Raw genomic sequence first — 21,641 nt, forward strand, 5'->3', positions numbered from 1 at the left:
GAGAAAATATTGGTGGATTTAATGGTGTTGGTGTGGGTCTTGTGTTGTTTTCCCAAATGGCCATAGGAGGGCAGCACTGATCTAATAAACTAAATGCCACTGATGTACTGTATTAGGGCACCTGATTTATTGCCAAACACAGGTTTTACATTTTTTCACCTGCAGCATTGTTTAAGGAGCATAGACAATCTACCTAATATCGAGCAACGCTGCACCCAAACCAGACAATATGAACGCCACTAATCTTATTTCTGCTTCCCTCCTCGAGTGCTAGAAAAGCTTCGTGTACTACAAAGGGCAAGCGGTTAACAATAGAGTCACGAGTTATTTGGCTGGAGACTGCTCAGCTCCTGCGAGATCAGACTGCATTCCTTATCCGACCTAAATCTTAGAAGGAAGAGAGAAGTAATTATGGTGCGACAGAAAATTAGGTAGATGCAGGGTGCTCATAATGTCCCACTTCACCCCGAGTAAAAGGTCTCGCATCCAACATTGTGTCAGTGTTGAAAGTCAAAGCTCAAAAGTTGCAAGGATCACTTTGAAGTGCTCTTCTATTTTGCTGTATGTTTCCCCACACACACACTCATAGTGACCGGCAACTACACAATTGTCTGGTTAAGCCACGGTAGTCAGAGCCACAAGTAAACATTAGTCAAACCAGAGGGCCCTTTCTTAATCGACTTAATCACCGAACAATAACTGCATTAATGAGTGCAGACTCATGCTCCGCTCTTTCTAATAAGAGCAGTGAGGATTGCGAGAATGTTTGAGCTTAAGTCAAGCATGAAAAGGATTGTCTGGTGGTATTTTTCTTGGCTCGTCTGGTCAGATCAAGGCAACCTTGGCCAGATGACTTGGGGCTGAGTGCCTTGGCTGCAGTCTGGACCTTGTGATTGGGCCACAACACCAGTTGGTCTCACCAGGTTAGGGACAAACCCATAACAGGAGTGGACATTCACTTCTATGGGGTTTGTGTTTGATCCTCTTTTCTCTCTTGCTGAGGTGTCGGGAGAGTTTCTTTTAATCACCATCAAACCATAATGCAAGCTTTTCCCAGGTCCTGGCATTTCAGTGTTGTGTAAGAATAATGTGACAGTTCAATGGTCCATGTAGTGAAATTCTCTTATCGCTTATCTCCCTTCACAAGGAGCTCAGAGTGCAGGATCAGCAACAGAGTGTATCCGCTTTACAGTGCATTAAAAAGTATGACATCAAGTTGAAGAAATCAAGGCCTGAAATTGTATTAAAATCCCCAGTTTGTTTATAACGGTGTTAAATGGTTTGATTCCAGTAAAAAGACTTAATTCATGTCCATGTATTCATTCACAATGAGGATGCTTCATGATAAAAGGCACAAAATACTTTTGTTTGAACTGATTTTAAAAATAAAACAAACTATATTCTTCTTAACATACACTACACAAAACATGCATTCATTTAATTATTTTTCATTTATGAACAAGAAAGTATAATTTGCTGATACCCTCTCAACAGCACTGTAGCTTCCTTGAAGGTGGGTCCAACAGTTCAATGATGGTCTACAGTTATTTCAAGACAATTGAAAAACAACAAGGCAAAAACACCTCAAATGAATCCCTCAGGAAAACTTCAACTGTAGCAGTTAAGTGTACTTTCTGCTCTGAGCTCTTACTCGTGAAATATTTTGGCTCTTGTCTCGCCTTCAGATACGGAGGGATGACTTTTAGGAGTTTGCAAATAATGCAGAACTTCTCTGATAAACCTGAGATTTTTGATATGGCCTACTGATCATATTTGTTTACCCTGATTACTAATGTTGCCTCAGTGACTGATCTTCTAACCCTGCAGACCATGACCTTTTGGGTCATCTGACCTCTGTATGTTTTGAAATAAGCCAACACTTAAAATGTGCTACTTGTGTGTGTTTACTCAACTTTTTTGTTTTGCTCAGAGTAGTATGGGTAAAGGTTGTTTTTGCCTGACGGTAGTGTCTACACTGCAGTCCCCTCCACCCCTCTAAATGGTTCTCAGTAACACGTTGTATACTCCTAGAAGGAGCGCGCTCAGTCACTGCTGTAAAAGCACCAAGAGTGGTAGTAAGTTACAAAGGATCTTTTGACTGCGCATGAATGGGCCACTGAGTGAGGACTGTAACCAAACTGCTGTAATTTCCTGACTCAGTCACTGGACGTAGTGGTTGACATGTACATATTCATGTTGCAGACTGCCAGATTGATTGACACGGGAAAACTGCCTCCCAAGTGTGTTGCTCTGCGGGTGCTCTTGCTCCAAACACAGCACCGTTTGACACAGTGTCATTTCATCTCTCAGAAGACTGTAACCATTACTACATTAATCCAACACCACAAACACAAAAACAACAACTCATCTGCCCCCCTCTCCTCCTCTCGTCGTCCGTCTAATGTTTTTCATTTAGAAAAATCTGGGTTAAAGAGGAGGAAACGGATAAAAAGGAGAAAAGAGATTAAATAAAGGCATATAAGAGTGCAGTCTGGGAAAGCCATTAAGTGGCGTAAGGAAACGTCCAAGTGAGCGGCAGAAATAAAAGGTTGATGGGGTGGGGGGGTGGACGGAGCGAGTTTGTACTGTACCATGTGTAGTGCACAATTGCTGATGCGAGTATTTTTAAGTTCCCATAGATTCCCTGAGTGGCTCACTACTCCCGGAGCTCAGCGGGCTCTGTGGGGCGTGAGTGAATGCTTGGAGTGAGGAGTGCAGTGGAAAAACAACAGAGAGGGGAGAGGTGGGCGTGAAGGGAACACAACAGCCGCCTCCTAACACTGGGCCCCTGTAGTCCGCTCTGGGTCATCCCCCGACTGTAATTCCACCCTGAGTGCCACCAAATCTGTGTATATGAGTGTGTGAGCCCTTCCTTATGGTCTGGTTGTGTACCTTTGTGCTTTCAACCATCCGTTCCACATTCACATTTTACAGTCTGACCTTGCTCAGCTGTTGTGTGTTGTCACGGGGGCGGCCTTTATCTCAGAGGTCATGTTGGATATTTTGCCCAGCTCTAAAACACTGGAGCAGCGCTGGTACTGTAATAGAAAGAGGGGGTGCACGGCTTTGCCTCGGTGAAACTTTGATGTAAATCCCTGAGGGTGCGAGCAGGGTAGGCCTGTCCGTCGACACCTTCTTCCCTGGTCGCCCCCTGGCCTGGTTTGGACTGCTGAGAGACGGAGAGGAGGACAGGAAACCAGGCTAACAGGGAGAGGGTTCCCAGCACAGGATGCCGTTGTGTTGATGTTTAGATAGTAGTTGCAATAGTTTATCTCTATCTATGTCATTTACATCTACATTACTATTCTAAAATGGCAGAAATTAACACCTTTGCTTACACCTGTGGGAGGTGAATTTCACCTTTGCTTCATTTTTTCAGCATGTAAATTGGACCTTAATTCACGCATAAGTCAATAGTTTCTTTTATAAAATAAATATCAGACATTTCTGTGCTTCTCAACTGATCATAATCCAAAATGTAATCCTGTTTGACTCCAAACACGACTGAAATAAACAACTTCTTAGCGGCATCAGAAATTGAGTGAGGTGGATTCAGTTGCTGCTTCGAGTAACATGATTTGAATGTTTGTGTTGGGGCAACATATCCTGATTATCAGACTGAATTGTCATTTTGTTGTAAGTCAGAGGTCTGGAACCACGATAGGGATGACACTTGTATATCATAGACTGTGCCTTTGGTTCTTTGTGCAATTGGCACTGAGGACTTGTGTACTCTGCTTCCTGCAGTCAAGTCTAGCAAGCTGAAATGATTATTTGATTAATTGACTGTAATCAGCAACAGTTTAGGTGATTGATAAATTGTTTCAAGCAACAATAGCAAACGTTCTGTGGTTCCAGCTTCTCAAATGTGAGGATTTGCCTCAGATTTATGTCGTAGTAAACTAAACACCTCTGGCACTGTTGGTCCGACAAAACAAGACATTTGAAGACATTTTGACATGTGACGCTTCAATTTCCCTGCGTGGGGTCAATAACATTTATCTTATCTTGAAGACTAAATGATTTGTCCAGTAATTGAAAAAATCATCTACAAATGAAAATAAATAATAGTTTCAGCTGAAGTCTGTTTAAAAACACAACACAATACAATAATACAATACACAAGATCCATTTGGAAAAAGTCTCCTTACATATCAGACTGACTTGTCATGTTAACCAGTCCCCAGTCTGTATTAACACGTTGCTGTAAGAAGTACAGCTGTCAGCAGCTGATTCCATTTTATAGCCAACAGTATGTGTGATGCTAAGTAGAGAGTTAAGGATTACTGATGTTAAGTTATGTAATGGGAGTGGGCCCTGGGAATAATGTCTAGATTTGTGACTTGTGAGAGACTCCAGCTGACATTCCCACACGTCATTCCACAGACAGCATGTTCCATAAACTGCAGCGGCCACAATGGACACATGGTTAGCATGAGTAACCTGCCTCTGCTGCTGTTACGAAACACTCTCACAATGCTGAACGCATATCTATGGTAGATGGTCAGTTTCTCAGTTTGCTGCAGGCGATAATGTGCATTTAACTTTAGTGGACCAGAGATGTGAGCGATGAGGTCCCAGAGAAAGAGAGCAGGTTTGTTCCTCTTTGTTTTGAAAAACTTCATACAAAGACCAAACTCCTCATTTCTTTTCCTCCTCTGGAATTTAACTTCCACTACCTCCAGGTTTACATTTGACCCGGTGCTTCTGTTTCAAACTGAATAGAGGTATTACATCATTGTGAATTATCTGATCAGATGATACAGCGAGGCCAGCAGGAGTTTGGGGACCACCTCCACAATGCATTCCTCAGAGGTCCTCTGACAGGTGATCTCTCTACAGGGCACTGTGCTCCATAACCTTAGCATTAGTGTCATAACCACAAGCCTCTGTGTGTGTCACAGTCATAGATTTAGAAAGCTCTGTCCACTGAGGAGGAGGCTGCGGTCAGTGTAGCTGTGTCCCCCCGCACCTGTCTCTGCTGTCCCAAACGTCTGTAGCCATGGGTTCAAGCCGCCTCCCACAATAAGCACAAGTGACATTTTCATTTCAGAGGAAAGTGAAAGGAAACTTTTGCTCTTTTTAATCCCTGACCATTAAAAAGTATGTTTTGGAAGGTTTAGAGAATGTATCTGGGGCACTTTGATGAGATTAAACTACTCCCTGGGTGATTTTATTATAGTCATACAGCACATATGCGTCAGGAGCAGTTCTTTTCAAAGTTCAGACCTGAAACCTCGCGTCCTTCCGAGAGAATCACTGTCGGGTCTCCCTTTCCCCCGTGCATCCCATGCTGATACCCATCCCGTGCGCGGACTCCTCGCCTCTCGCTTCTCTTTCTGCACGTCAACTCACCAGAGAGGAGGAGGAGGAGGGGGTTCATCTTTGTAAGCGTTTACAGACCGGATGCAAACATCGGCAGGCGTTTATTTGGCCTTTCTACAGAGTTTTAGAGTTGGCCGTGTGCGATTCTTGACATCATAGGCTACTGATGGTCTTCACTTCTGCGCGCTCCACCCCGCCTGCCGGAGCAGAGGAGCGCTGGACCAGAGAGACGCACAAGGAGGGGAGAGCAGGCTGATGTTAGCGGGTCTCACTCTGCCAATTAAAACTGTAGAAACAGAGACGAGCTTAGCGGAACATGCTGGTTACTGTAGCTGGATATAAGACAACAGATCCACTGCATGACCATTGCGCTCGCTTGCTTTGTCGCCTTGTTTAGGGATTAATAACTGCATGCTTAAAGTGTGTTTGTGATGATAGATCCTTTCTGCTCAACTTCGTTGTTTTCCTCGAATTGGTGCATGTGTGGTGTCTCCTCTGCACCCCGCTGACTAACTTCTCACATCTGATTCTTAACAATGATCGCTGAAGGTCACGTTTCAGCGCGACGCACTTGTCCTAGTATTGTGCATCTTTTCTTTTGCAACCGTGACTTGATTTATAGATAACTTTTCAATCTTAACTAATCAAACCGAGACCGAAAACAAATTAGCAGGGATGATATTTACGCACGTGTAGACTAGTTTTTATTCCACTTTATAGGCAAGACAACCCGGACTATGACTTGGTCAGAACTTTGCGGATGATCCAGTGAGAAGTGTCACCTCATGTGTAGTTTAATCGTGTCAGCCTGAAGATGTTAGGAAGCCCGTCAAACAACGGCGGCATCAGAATGCTGGTGCCCCCGGCTCCGAACGATGACAGGCGGGTAGAGTTTGTGGCTCTCACCGCTGTCCACACGGAGAGAAGCGAGCCGTCCACCCCGGAGCGCGGACACCCGTCTCACCGCACGGGTCTGCTGGGCACCCCGCTGCCCGGGCCGCCCGGACCCCGGGCCAACACGTCCACTTCAAGCAAGCGCTTCAGAAAGTTGCAAAACTGCCTGTACAACGTGCTGGAAAGACCAAGAGGATGCGCCTTCATCTACCACGCGTTCATGTAAGTGTATCATCATCGTTGTCACAGTGTATTTGCCAGTGACCAAATCAAATTTAAAACTCCACATTTGACCATTATCTGTCTTTTCTTTTCCAGTAACAACTTTTTAAAAGTCTCATAACATAAAGTTAGTGAGCGAAGCCACATGCTTGTTTCCAATCATGTGTTTTGATCAGTGTATACGCCAGCAGTCATTTGATGCATTTTCCAATTAACCAAGCAGAGTTGCTTATGCGGCAATTAGCAGGCCATATGCCATACATCATCACAACACGCGGTCCTCTGTTCAATTTCCTCTTGTCGCTCTCTGATTAAATCACCAGGAGGACCTTGGATATTAAATTGAATTTGTTCAAATCCACAGGGGGTGATGGCATTTTTTTAAAATCAAAATCCCTTTGTAAACATTTCTGATGCCTGCTGATGTCATACTTTTAAATTAATTACTTTGCAGTATGTTTTGTTTTTTGCTTGACTAATGAGTTTAAACAGTGGAGAGGTGTGAATGATGTACTGGGAAGGTTTGTAATGGTAGTAAGTAAAAAGTAACATCAGTGTTTCCATGTGATGGTGGTGTAAGTGTGGTAACTTTATTGTCGCTGGACTTGTTTTGTGGCAGCATTTTTCTGACTGGTGCAGTAAATAATGCATAAGTAAAAAAGACTTGAACCCATTTTGTGACAGCTTTTTAACACCATGAAGGATAATCTCACCAATTAAACACATGCACTAAACATAGAGCTCAAACTAAAGCAGCTGTAGAAAGTATTCTGTCAGGGCTTTAAAGCACCCGCGTGCCATATGCTCTATAATGTTTACATCATGTAAACACTGGAAAAGTATGAGCTCACTGGCAACGGTGGCTGTTCCCTTCTGTAAGACCAACAGCTCAGGACTAATATGTAAAACATACAGCACTCATTTGTTCAAACCAAATTAGATTAGATTAAAATTTGACCTCATTAATAACTAAAGAAAAAACAGAACGCTTGGTGTGAATGGTAGGCCCAAGTGTCCCATTAAAAGTCAAAGTTCACTCAGTGAATATTTACCAAAGTGTGTGCCACTATATTTCAGCCCGGGACAGTTGTGCACCAGCAGCTGTCCTGCAGCTGTGTCTGCGTCTGGCACATGTTGGACGCAGCATTATGTGTGGGAGCTCCTTGGACCGGGCCGTACTTTCCGTGTCGTTGTTTAGACAAGTACAGCAGTCTCCCTGCCAATGCCATCATGTGTTTATAACAGAGGGAAATCCCACTGCAGAGCCACGAATCTCATATGTGTTCTCATCATATACTGTCGGCACATTAGTGAGGGCAGATTGGCAAGCACTAGTCTCACGTTGTCCCTTGCCTCTTTCACTTCCCTCCTTTTGTTTCTTCCTTCTTCCATTCCCACGGGACTGCAAACATGTCTTTGCAGCACACACAGAGCTACAAGTCGTGTACCGCCTCTACCCTTTGTGTTTCTCATTAAGAGCGATGGCCTTTGCAGGGTAGTTGCGGGGTGACATTCTCCCTGACATTACTAGGTGGCAGCTCTGCAATTGCTGTTATTTCTCTGTCAGAGAAGGCAGACCAGGCGCTCCGATGTGCCCAGATCATGTTTCAGATGCCACGGCCTCAAATACGGAGCTGGACTGACTTTAGAAGTGAGCCGCCTCTGTGATGGCCTGTTTTATGTCGCCTTCATAACAGATTGCAAGATGTACCTGAGAGTCTTGCTATAGGCTTTTAGAAAATCTTAGCTCTTTGACATGATGTATGTTGGGTGCACATACAGTATGTCTGGCTGAGTGCATCATTCCCATGATAGCGTATCACCCTGAGCTGTGAATTTGTTTTGATTAATTGCATGTGAGGCGTACCATGTGTGAAGAAAATTCATTGTACGATGAAGCTCAATTAAGGCGGCGTTGATCTATTGTAATTAAATGAAGCCATACACTGTAGGGCTCTGTGCTAACTTCCCTTGATCCTTTAATTAGTCCTGCATTGTAACGGGGGACGCTGGAACAGATGCGTTGCTTCAAGAGAACCTCTCTTCGCAGGTGTGTGTGTTGGAGTGTGTATGGAAAAGGGGTGAAGTAGCTCTCCACTGTAATGTCTCTCCACGGGCGCCCACTTAAGTCCCACCACACTCCACAACCCTCCTTGTTGCTGTCACAGCTGCACATAAGATGCACCGTCAGAGAGACAGATTTCCCTCTCAGATAAAGGTTCCGGGTAACTTTAACATCCTGCCTTCTAAACGTTTCCGGTTACTGTATCGTAAACTGTTTCACATCTGTATGTCGACTGTCTCCTGTGGGTGACACGCCTCTTCAAACACTCTCTCCTGCAAGTGTAACAGCCATATGCTAATTCAGAGCTGGCACTGAGTTCCTCCTCTCCTCTCCCCTCCTCCTGGCATTAGTTAGGTGAACAAATTCAACTTAAAGCCTTGTTTTCAAAAGGGAGGCAGAGGTAAGAATTACAGCAGTTAAAAGAAACAATAGCGTTCCCAGAAACTTCTATTGGTCTATGAAAAACGGCCACCTACAAAGAATTCCTCTGCTTGCTGCAACGGTTTTGGCGTTCACCCAGGCTCTGGTTCAAATAGTGCATTTGAAATGTCAAGTGCCGCTTGTCTTGCTATGGTCCCCTCACTCACTCACAGTAAAACTTTGTCATCTTTGAATCCCTTCTCTTTGTTCCACCTGCAGTAAAACTACAATGTCAGCAGGAGGGACGGTCTGCTTGTCTGAGCTGGTGAAGTCCGTTAAAGTTTGTACAAACACCAGCGGCCCAAGCAAGAAAGTTTGAGTTGTAAGAAAGTGTATCTGCATTGCTCAGAAAAAACACCTCATTGTATTATACTTGATGTGTAAACAGGATCTGTGGGTATTTTTGAGAAGGCTGATTATTTCCATTATTAATTAATCTGTCAGGTTGTTGTTTTGATGAATTTTTGGGTGTATAAGAAGTGTGGAAATGGTGATTTCCCAGAGGTTAGGATGACGTTTTCAAATATCTTGTTTGGTTGACCAACAGTTTAAAACATAAAGATATGAACTTTACAATGATATAAAAAAGAGAATGATTGGTAGTTTTGCTTGAGAATGAACTTAAATGAATAATTAATTATCAAAATTGTTGCAGATTCATTTTCTGTCCATTGACTAATCGATTAATCAAGTCATCTACTCTACTATTGGTACTGTCATCTGTGAGTGTGTGTGTGTTTATGCTTGTGGAGAGTCTGTGTGTGTGTGTAAACCTGCCCTGTGAGTTTTGCAGATGACCGACAACATTCAGAGGGATCAGTTTCAGTGTTTCCCCTCACCTTTGACCTCTCATGTGTTTCCACCATCGGCAGCGCCACATATAGACCATCACATGGGGCCGCCTGTTTTGCCTGTAGTAATTCATCCCAGCAGGAGGTCCACTGGGGCCGTGGAACTCCAGTCTAAAATCAGGCGACCCCTCCCCCGATCAGGTTATTCTTCTAATACCAGCACTGTGGAAATCCAAGTAGTCATGTCTTCATCCTGGCTTTGGCTGCCATACACCATCTTAGTCTCTGGCTTGGTACAGCGTTCCCCTGGACCTCAGCCTGAATATACAGTAACAGTGCATGTGGATGGACAGGAAAAGCAGCCAAGACCGAGCCCTGGCCAGCCAGAGTGATTGATTGGTTCTAAGGAGGGTGAAAATATACCGGTCATGTATTATTGATGTCTTACAAAGGAGAGAGCAGAGATGTGGAGCAAAATTATAACATGGAGTTTTTAGAGTCGAGCTCGAGCAGTATCATCTGTATTAGTGGGTTCAAGAGAAATGTCTTTACAAGTAGTTGTTTTATGAGAAGCTCTGTGCTAACCCTCCTGTGACAGGCTAATTGAGAGTTTAGCAAATTTGCTCTTGAGAATATCATGTAGCTGTCAAGTTAAAGGTGAATTTAGCCTGTGAAAACAGTTGTGTAAAGTCCTCGGTGGCTCTGGACGAGCTCTGAAAATCAGAGTTATCTCAGAAGTGGACGCCAAAATGTTATGAATTATTGTTGTAAAATAAAACAGTTTTATGATGTGACAACACTATGGTTATGGTTTGGTTAGGTTTCGGTAAAGATCATGGTGTGGGTTAACATTCTTACATTGTTCGCCATGGTTGCAGTAATGTTTTGCTCCTTTGCTCCCGTCAGCCGCTTGAGGCTTTGTAACTTGGATGTAAACAAGGTTTTGGAGGACTTGCTGAAACAACTGATTCTTTAGTTTTTCTTGGTCTCCAGAAAGCCTGTGTTACTAACCGAAGGTGTGGAGTTTACCAGGGAGGAAGGATCTGACAAAAAGACTTGCATTATAGAAAGCGTAAGGTCAAGCTTTACCCATACTAGGGACTAAAAGTGAGGATATCTTGCCTTCCGCTGCTTCGACTTTGGCCATTCTGTTTTAAATTTGTGAGAACTTGTGAGTCACCCAACTTCATGCAAATGACACACTAAATCCCAGAAGTAGCACTTTAAGATGTCTGTCTCGCAAACTGCACATTTGGATGTAAACAAATACACCTCACTCTGCAGTAATTGAATGTATGAGAGAACATCTTTTAGTAACACGTTGTTTATGCTTTTAAAGAAATTATCATTAGTCTGACGGGGAAAAGGACACCGACTTCTTTCTCTCTTCCTCCCGTTGATCTGAAACAGTAGCTTCACAACTTTCCAAAGTAAACTTCTCATGTCGGATAAATCTTGGCCAGATAAACCCTTCACTTTAACCTTTTATGGCACCGGCATCAGTGATGGTGTCTGTTTAGGAAAGCTTGAGCCTAAAGCCACATTATTTATAGATGTGGAGGGAGATACCCACAACAGGACTCGCAGCCAATCCATCAATGGAGAGCATTAGTCTCCATTGATGGTTTGGTCAAACTATATAATTCTTCACACATCTTTTGTGCTAACAGTACTGTACACAGAATGTGGCTTGCAAGCTTTTCATTAAAGGTGAATTGCCTTTCTGACATTATTAAACTCATTTAGCCGGGACAGCTTGTTGATTGAATGTGTTCCCTCTATCTGTCTGTCCTTGCAGTTTTCCCTCCCTCTGAACCCAGTCCGAGCCAGCTAATCTACTTTCTCACCTGGGTCATGGAAACAGTCTGGTTTGCTTTTCCAGGTTTTCAACTCCCGGCATCCTCCAAAAACCACTGATGCATTTGTGTTTTTATTTTATTATTAATGGTCTGAGTAACATCAGAAAATAGCTTTTTTGTTTTGTTGTTTGCTTTTTTTGTCAGCACATGAATGTGTTTTTATTGATGACTAAGTAAGAGAGAAAGAAGGAGCGGAGGGGGAAGTGGCACCATAAAGTAGTGAAGGGAGAAAGCCACTCGGCACTTTGTGTGGGTTTTTTAACCTGCTCAGGACTGCAGATTGAATGCTTGTTGTTCATTTACCGCTGCTGTTTTTTTTATCTCTTCACCTCAGCAGGTTGTGTAAATTCTGCTCCATTAAGAATCCTTTATGGCCCGAATACCTCTGCTCTTCCGTCACTCTCTCTCTCTCCTCCATCATGCCCTCCTTCGTCCTGAGTGGGAATATCATCTCTCATTAACTGCGCTGCCCCGTCTAATTGACTTCCCCTCCCTCACTGCTTCTCTGTCTCTTCACCTTCTTCGCCTTTCTTCCTCTCAGTCCTGATTGACTGGTCCATTTGTGTACAAGAGTATGCAAGATCAGCTATACCTTGAGAAAAATGTGTAAATAAATAGATAAATAAATAATACAGGTAGGTTGATTGACAGAACATTTAATTGGCAACTATTTTGATAACTGATTAACCCTAACCCTAACCCTAACCAACGTCCAGTCGAGCTTCTAATGAGATTAAGGCCAGAGTAACTGGATTGGGCAGGAACTCAGAGAAGATGATTTTGGCAGATTAAGACACGGTTTTGGGGACAGACGCAAGGTCGTATTTGAGTCAAGATGTCTTGATCAGGATACAATACAATGTATATAACAGACACCTGGCCTGTGTGTGTGTGTGTGTGTGTGACGGCCTGCCTGGAGGTCTCTTGTCATGTGTCCTGACGTCTCTTTCAGTGGCCTGTCACATTCTGCAGCGACTGCTTTGACCTCCTGGCCTTCCCCCGCTGTGGCTTTATGTTTTTGTGTAGTGGCTTGCTACCTGCTAAAACCAAAGTGAGACACAGAGGACAAGAAGCAGAATAAGGAGGAAGGAGCAGGAGGGAGCTTGATTTTGGGTCGCTAAGGATGAATGATAATAAAGATAATGTGATACTCTATCGATCCCTGTAGGAAAAATTCTCTTTCCGCTTGTCCCTTGCCACAACAGCAGCCCTGGAGCTGGTAGGGATCCAGTGTCTTGCTCAAGGGCACTTCAGCAGGCCAGATGCGTGCTGATGGTGACTTGGATTGAAATGTAGCCTCTTTAAAGCCAACAGGAAGAGATGGGAGGGTATGTCCGGAGCATACAGTCAGTCCAGTAGATTAAAATGTAAAGAAAACATCCCTGTTTTGAAGGTGTTCATGGTCAATATTATCCCTCAAAGGGGGGAAGGGATGAGTGATTTGTGTGTGCATAGAGGTAAAGATAGGCAGAGGAGAGCAGGAGTGAGTTGGAGAGAAAGGAGAATCGAGGTTAGTTGCTGTATTAATTTCTCCTTTCGGGGCAAAATGTGTCTCCCGGGGGATGGGACTGTCTGTTCTGGGATGGCCGACCGGGAATCAAGTTTCCCCCCCAATATCCAGCCCTTCTCTCTCTCCGCTCACTTTCACCCAGGAACAGGACATGCACACACACATATCCACACACACACACACCATTATCATGGGGGGGGGGGGGCAAACTACTGCTGTTTATTTACTTGATAGCACAGAACACGTAAAAAGGCTGAAGGTGAAATTCAATATAGATGCAAAAACACACAGCAGAGACATTGAGCCACACATCAGGGGTCCTGTAGATAGGTGATCAGACACCCACTAACCAGCAGTAATCTGTGTTTATGTAATGTTATTGTTGCTGAAGCGGGCCAGGAATACTGTGGCATTTGGCCGCGAAGGTAGAAGGGAAATGCCAAGAGTTTATTTTGACTTGTCAAGACCCTCTAAACACTCCAGATCTGCTTTCACAGCCAGGAAAATCGAGAGGCAGTCTCCCCGCTCCCTTCTACTGTATATCTTATTATTACATCTCTCTATCTCGCTGCAATATATAGCATGGGTGATTTCTGCAGAGGTGGCGAGTCTGTAGACGTACTACAAGAGCTGCAAATACTGACAAATTGTTGTGTCAGTTTCTTGTAGCAGTCATTCATTTAAACAAAATGCTGTAGGTGGGGGCTTTTGTTAATTTCCTGGGATTTTTGCCAGTGTGTTCTCAGGAGGCTATATTGTTCAAACTACATGTTCCTCTTAGCTGCTGACACATTTCTGTGTATACAGTGATGCTGAAGAGGCTATGTGCTTGATTTGTTGATTTGAGGTCTCAACGCAACACAAAATGGATGTGTGCAACATGGTGAAGCCATGCATGCAGAGATACAAATACACACAGATGCATGTAGAAATGTGGTGTCATATTGTTAATGTTAAGACATAAACCAGCTGCCCCACCAGTTTAAAACAAAAGTTGGGAAATAGGCATTAAAAAGTAGTCTACCTGCCATTTCAAGTATCAGTATGCTCACTCATTTGCTTATCTAGAGAGAGAGAGAGTGTGTTTTTAAGGTGCCATTTTTAAATCATTTCTGTCCAGAAGGAACCACATTTTTTTTAACTAATGTTATTGGTGCTGCCTTGCATTAGACTTTCAATTCTCCCAAATCTGTGCGTTTGCACCCTATGGCAAAAAAGAGAGACATCGTCGGACAAGATTTCACTGCACACTGTCAGTCCTGATTTGTGTTGATTGATCAACATTACCTTCCCAGCTATTTCACTGCAAACTTTCACCCGACACCTCTCTGCCTGGCTGGGAGCTTTCTCCTGAAACACTTTACTGCGATGCCACCGCTTTGGTTCTCACACTGCCCTGCTTTAAATCAATGTTACACTGGACTGTCAAAACCCTGCAAGGTAAAACGGGACAATTAGGAGTTTGGCGACGACAGACGGCCCTGCCAGTAAAGTCTGACCCTCTTTTGACTGGAAATGTATTGTGTCACAAGCCATGGGTGCCATGCACTGTAACGTCACACTCTGTAACTGTTGCACAGTTGCTGCGCCATTGAATATGTCTCTGTTAAATCTTGTTTGTGTACAAAGGCAGAGAACTGTTGGGCAGCTTGGGCACAAGTCACCTACTGTACAGTAACCATCCCTGGCAGCTCAGTATGTGAGTTTCGGATGATTTTCTCCAGTGTCCACAATCAGAAGCTTACTGAGCCTTGATGATCCACGTCCATCTTTCACGTTTCTGTTTGAAGACAAAAAGTATCAATGAATGGGGTAAACAGGGTGTATGTGTTCATCAAGGTGTTTGGTGTGAGTTAGAGTGATGAAGAGGAAGCTCAGGAAGCGGGGTCTGTGTGTCACCAGCGCTGCGAAGACCATCAGACAGGCAGAAAAGAAATCAATAGCTTTTGCCTTGCTATTATCTCTCAGCAGCACACTTAGGGTTAGAAGTTAGAAACTGTCTGTTTATGGCTAATCAAGCTAATAAAATACCTGATAAATGAATGTAATTCATCACATTGATGCAAAAGTCATATAAAAATCCAATATTATCATAAATCAGTCCTGCTCATTGATTTGCAACATTGCCCACAATGGCCTAATATACAGAGAGCTTCCTCGGGACCTGGTAAATGTATATTGTCTTATCGCACAACCCTAATTGTCGGTCGGGAATTTAAACTCAACTCAGGTCACCAAGCTTTTTAGATGTGAAAACAAAGTAGACATGCACATTTAAACTGTTGTAAATTGTTACGATATAAGCTTGAAAGCCATACAGAAGTTGAATGATAATTAATGTGGTGTGAGTAAAGACAGATGTCCCCTCAGACAGAGGTGGGCCCGTCTCATTGATGTGTTTAGGTCCAGCCTCAAACTGCTTCTGTATATCAGACTGTGTCTCTCTGGCTGGTGGATTTTTCTGGGATTAGATTTTAACCTCTGTCCGTGTGTTTGTAACTTTACCCCGTTGGACATGTAAGTGCTGTGGATATAGTTTTCAGGATGAGGAGGCTGCATGACTGTGCAGGCATACCTGATGTGTCTGCATGGCTGTAGAGGCAAACGCAGACCACCACCGCTAAAACATCCTCAGGTTTTTCAGAATACCTTTGTCAAGAGCTGCTTTACATCTTACTTGCCATTTGGATCAAACCCTGATCTTTCTTTTCTCTCCTAGTCTTCTTCCTGCTCTCTCTGCTTGTTGTCTCTGTCTCTTGTCTCTCTAGATTCTGGGATAGCCCAGGTCTCTGTGTCTTTCTCCTGTTGTCCCTGCCTGGCTGCACCCGCATGCAAGGCCCATCTTAAGTGTTGTTAAGATCATTTTAATTTATAACGGCAGTCACTATAAACATGTGAGGAAGCAGCACCATGGAGACGGGGCTCAAACAAAATCACAATGTAGGAGAGTATTTATAAGGTCTGCCTTGCCTGCAGAAAGCGCTTTGCAATGTGTGTGTATATATGAGTGTATATGTGTGTCATTGCTCATGTGGCTGAGTGTGCACGGAAGTCAGAAAAGGTCTTAATTGGTGTGTGCACATTTGCAAAATGTGTGTGCATTCATGCATGTGTAGGTTTATGGAGATTGTGTGTGTGTGTGTGTGTGTGTGTATGTGTGTGTGTGTGAAAGTCTGGCCAGTGGCATTGTGGGCAGAACATAAACAATAATCAAATGTTAACGACGGAGCCGTAATTGCGCAGGCTGCCTGCCACTCTTGTGAGTTTTTTTTCCTGCTCTAAATGCCTTATTTGCACATTTTCTTCACTTGAACGCAGTGTCATTTTCTCTTTCTGTGAGACAGTTCAGTTCCTGTTTCTGTAATCTGCTTTCCTGTTCTTATATCTCGGCCTATTTCCATCAGACGTTTATGCTCTCTCTTTCTTTTAGCTGCATCTGTTCTCTTCTTTCTATTCCTCTTTATACCTTTATTCTTTCTCTTTTCTTTATTGTCTCTCTCTATCCTGGTCGCTCACTACAAGTCATCTTGCCCATGTCTTCCAAGTCTTCTTTGTCTGGTGCTGCTCCTGTTGCTGCTCTGGCCTCACATCACACTAATGCACTCCTTTTTTACAACAGAGTCTGAATATAATGAAGGGTTATTGATGATGAAAAGGTGTCCGTCAAAGTCAAAACATGTTTTCTTGTGGAAAGTACAGAAAAGTATTATGGCCAAGAGTGAAGTACAACATAAACATAAACCTGCCACATCAAACTGTCCTCATTTCTGTATGTTATGATGTCATGCAGGAGTCCTGCCTGACTTTTTGATTCTTTCTTTACTCCCTTTGCAAAAAAACAGCTGCTAACGCTGCTCCACGCACACACAAATACACAGTAAATCTGTCCCTACATGCCGGCAACCATGTCCACCCTGCTACAGTGTGTGTGTGTGTGTGTGTGTGTGTGTGTGTGTGTGTGTGTGTGTTTTTGTGTGTCTGTGGGCCCTCTGCTCTTCTCTTGGCCCCGAGATTAAAGCAATGTCAGCAAGTGTGTGATGAGACCTCACAGACGATACCTCATCTCTCTCTCTCTTTTCCATTCTGGCTCTCCTCGTCTCACTGTCCCCTCGTCTGTCCAATACATAATTTAACCTCCTCTTCTCTTGTCCACTATTTTTCCTCATTATCTATCTCTGTCTGACTGATACTCACTCCTTGTGGTCATAGCTACTTTTCTCTTCGCCCCTCTCCCTCCTTTTTCTATCTATATCTATTAGCGTATATCTCTTCTCTCTCTTCCTCTTCCTCTTTCTCTTCTTAGCACTCTCTCTTTCTCTCTCACTCACTCTTTGGCGGCTTCCAGGCCTTGTGGTGTCCTGTGACGTCCCAGCAGTGTCCTGTGTCCCAGAGTGCACTTTCAAGTCAAGGCCAATAAACCTAAGGACAGTAGTGAGAATACTTAGTGTACGTTTACAATCAAGCACCGCTAACCCGCAGACTGTGACCAAATCTGAAAATAATGTCGCTTATGAATGAAAACGAAGTGCATTTACAGCCAAGAGTCTCCAAACTGTCCCCTTCGTCTCCCCATGAAAACCTATGCTATGTTTCAATATTGCCAAACTCACAATGTAGTTGTTTTCATTTACATATATCCAATTTTTTTTGTCAGACTACTCAATGAACATAAAACAGGACTTTGATCATGGGTCATAAATGCAACCTGTTAACCAGGCGAACAGCAATCCCTGCTCTGCTGCACTGAGACGTCGATCAAATCATTTTATAATCGTCTGACAAAATAGAATAAAAACATCTAACACGATAAGCATGTCCACGTCATGCAACGACTGGCCAGGTATGCAGAGCAGGATTTGAACTTCTCTTTCAACTATTTCTGTCACTTTTGTGTGTGCAAACGAGTGCAACACAATGAAATGATGTGCACCGGTATCCTCTTATTTAAACGATTATGTCGTCTTTCCCCTCTCTATGACGGCTGGCTGACTGTTTTCTTGTCAACACTATAATTACACAGCTGATGTTTTCAGATTTATCCACTCTATAAAGCGTTTTTGAAAAACTCAGGTTTCTTGCTGTGTCAATTTTAATCAGCTTTGTCTTTTTGGATGATAGCATGGCATCTGTCTCCATTTGGAAAACCTTTGCTTTTAAACGTGGTCGGACACTGGCCATACCATGGCTTTCAGTTTGGACGTAGTCTAAGAGAGAGTCAAGTGAGAGACTGGAGGGACAGTAGAGAGAGAATAACAAGAAGAAGAAGATCTACGAGGTCTGGACAGTGAGGGAGCAGGAGCAGGGTGGAGGTAGGGTGAGATTCAGCAGAGGGATGAATAATTCAGAGGAGTATTATCTCTCCGCTCTCATCCACCCTTCCCCACTCTTGGCCTGTCACCTAATTGGTTGTAATGAGTTAAAGAGGGGAGAGGGTGTGGCTGAGAGGCCCACAAGTGGTCCACTCTGATCCTGGCTCTGCTTCAGCTACACTAAAGAAAGGAGGAGGAGGAGGAGGATGAGGAGGAGGAGAGGAAACAAGGGGAGGAGAAAGGAGAGAAGTTAGGTTGAGAATGGGAAAGTGTGTGTAAGAGAGGAAAAAGGACAGTGAGAGGAGATAAGCTCCACATTATCAGTGTGTTGTGATACTAATATCTTGAAAGCAAATGATGACGTCTGCAGTGTCGTGTGGGAGGCCCTGAGTTATGTTTCAGCATCCAGTCCAGTAACATGAAGGAGGGACTTGGTATGAGGTCAGGAAGTGTAAATTCAATGAGTGCTCTTTATCCTGCTTCATGTTTTTGTTAATCCGCAAGGGGATGTGTGTCAGAGGGGAAAAAATAACACTACGCTGCACACATAGATGAGATTTTTATGACCCACAATTTAGGCTAACAGAAGACTAAGTCCAAGCGTTGAAAACATATTTCCTGTGCTATATTCAGTAAGTGAACAAGGGTCAACAGTTTTTACTGACTCATGTAGTTGTGCTGTTCATTTGGAAAAAACATTGTGTTTACTGTAAGCGAATACAGCAGTACATGAGGAGCGTTGCCCTTTATCCAACCATCGTTTGTCTTGGATTGTGATATTGCTCAGTGTATAAGAAAAAAAAAACAATAACCAGCCCAACTTTAAATTCTCACTATTGGCCAACATGTTTAATTTGTGGCTATAGGTGCAGCTCAGGAAGTGGTTGTGGAAAATGGTCACAGTGATTTTGTGGTATGTTTGTGTGGAATGTGGTGGTGTTTGTAGGGCTTCACTGGAGGGTGATGTAAGCCTTTTTTTCACATGGCTCTGGACTCTGTCTTAAAATTACACATAACATAAAGACACTGACAGTTACACAAAGACACACAGAGACAGACACACATTTAAACATTTAGTCTGACAGGGAGGGATAGCAGCTCTGACACTGGACCGAGGAGTAACACAGTGCAGCCCCTCCATGTGATGTGGCCTGGGTACCAGTGTTTGACTTCTATCACAGCAGAGATAGTGTTAACGGACAGATAGCGAGGCCGACTCTGGGTCCTCAGCAGAGAAGTCACCACCCCTATAGCTACTGCATATCTGCCCAATAACAACTGAGGCATCACCATCAAAGAAGAAACTCCAGCCTTAGGGTCATGGGGTCGCTGCCTTGGTTACCAGCTGACAACAGAGTGGTCGTACTGCAGAGATGTTTTGATGTTTAAACAGGGTACATTCCCTCCAACATTTTGGTCCGAATTTAGGGTGTGAAATTTATCCTCTTCATAGTGCCCTTTTTGCCATGATTTGCCTGTTCCAGACAAATCTCTTAGGTCAGACATAAAAACCCTTGAGTTGGCGCGAAATCTGGACGGGCCCTCTAGTTCGAGTTTCTACGTCGGATTTCATAACATAACATGACAAACAATGATTTGGGGAATGTCTTTGGGCTTTGGACAAAACAGGACATTTGAAGACAACAATTAATCGATTAATCAACAGAGCCTTGATGCCTGTAATATAGGGAGAAGTGACTAAGGGAGTGATATACCATATACCATGTATCACAATGTCCCCAGTTCAATTCTGGCTGCTGCCACAATTGTTCACTCTCTTCACTGACAAAATGTTATCTGTCCTCCTCTGGAATAAATCAAGAGTTTTAGTGCTCATTTAGCCTTTGTGTGCCTATTCATCTGTGTATATTACTGTTGGTCCCCACAAGCTATTAAAATTCTGTATTTTTCCAGTGGGCACAATGGGAAGAGTCAGACTGTTAAGTTATTAATAGGTAATGTTTGCGGGGAAGGCACGGATCACTGAGAAAGTCCATGTCAATAGATGTTGAGTGCCTGGCTGATATATCTACAGATATTCATTTAACACATGAACACTTTTTGGGGCATCACGGTGACCTGCTGGTCTGGGACCGGAAAATAGTGATCATCAGAGCAAGCCATGGAAAGATCTGACGTGGTGAAAAGGGCTCAAATAAATGCTGTTTCTCGTCAACACAGTCTGAGACGACCAACAAAACTAGAATCAGACTCAACATACTCTGCGAACGGCTCAAGGGACAGGTTTTGGCTGCGTGCGGATCGCTGTGGTGGTCACTGTCATCAATAGCAGGCTCACATGGCCCATTAAAATGTCTGCTTTTTTGTTTTGTTGATATAAGGTAATTTAATTTTGAATTTTGAAGGAAATACAATTAACATATTAGTGCATTTAATTGGATTCATTGTTTATTTTAGGTTAAATATTTATCTGTAAATCTGCAGAGCAGCTGTTGCAGCAGCTGCTTTTATTGGAGTAATTGAGAATGGGTCTATATTATTCCCATCATAGATCATTTTCACACAGTGCTTTAAATGCCCTCAACCCTTGGTATTAGTAACGGTGACCTTAACATTACTGCAACCATTGTGTCCTCTGTAAATCCTGTCAGCACCTCCTCGAGATCCGCTGACCACCGGGGTTGTGTGTGACCCCGGCTCATTTTCTCACACCCCTCGCTTCAAACTGCTGGGCCAATCCCATTAGCCAGAGTTCAAATGTTACAGTCACCGCTTTCTTTTTGTTGTTTCTCAATCCTCAAGTGACGCCCCTGACCCTCTGTAATCCATCACTGGAGATCCCCGCTGCCATGGCAACAAGGTTAGACCTGTCACAGCGTAATGATGATCGGCCTGAAATTCAGTCGTAGCCCTGGTCAAGGAGTAACGGGGGTAACGGGGTGTAGGGTGTTTTGGGTTATGGGGCGGTTTCACTTCCAACAAACCTCTGACAAGTCACATGGTGAGGTTCTGACTTCTACTGGTATGTCTTCTGGTTGAAGTTTTTCAGTGCAAAATACTTTGATAAAGATAGAAAAACATATTTAGAAGTGCCAAGACTTCTCTCAGCCTCCCATTTGTTATCAACAAAGACCCGTCTCCAACCTCCAGCCCTGCTGATCCAGGCTTGTGTGAAGGTTGAGCTCACTCACTGGTTCAATGGCGAAATGTCAACGTTATACAAGCGCGCTGGTGCACCTACTAAAGGATTTGTAGGCTCTGTGCTAATTGACTAGCTGGTGCTAA

The 21,641-nt window shown here is 43.6% G+C and overlaps 1 protein-coding gene across 3 annotated transcripts in view; it reads left to right on the forward strand.

Moving 5' to 3' along the window:
- Positions 1-6,139: 6,139 nt before the first annotated feature.
- LOC139298693 (potassium voltage-gated channel subfamily KQT member 4-like) overlaps positions 6,140-21,641 on the forward strand; it is a 41,200-nt gene continuing 25,698 nt past the window's right edge. For all 3 annotated transcript variants that reach the window (XM_070921404.1, XM_070921405.1, XM_070921406.1), the window contains exon 1: positions 6,140-6,441. In XM_070921404.1, coding sequence (XP_070777505.1) covers positions 6,140-6,441 — 302 coding nt within the window. The remainder of the gene's footprint in view (positions 6,442-21,641) is intronic.

Source organism: Enoplosus armatus, chromosome 16 (genome assembly GCF_043641665.1).
Source record: "Enoplosus armatus isolate fEnoArm2 chromosome 16, fEnoArm2.hap1, whole genome shotgun sequence".
Classification (NCBI taxonomy): domain Eukaryota; kingdom Metazoa; phylum Chordata; class Actinopteri; order Centrarchiformes; family Enoplosidae; genus Enoplosus; species Enoplosus armatus.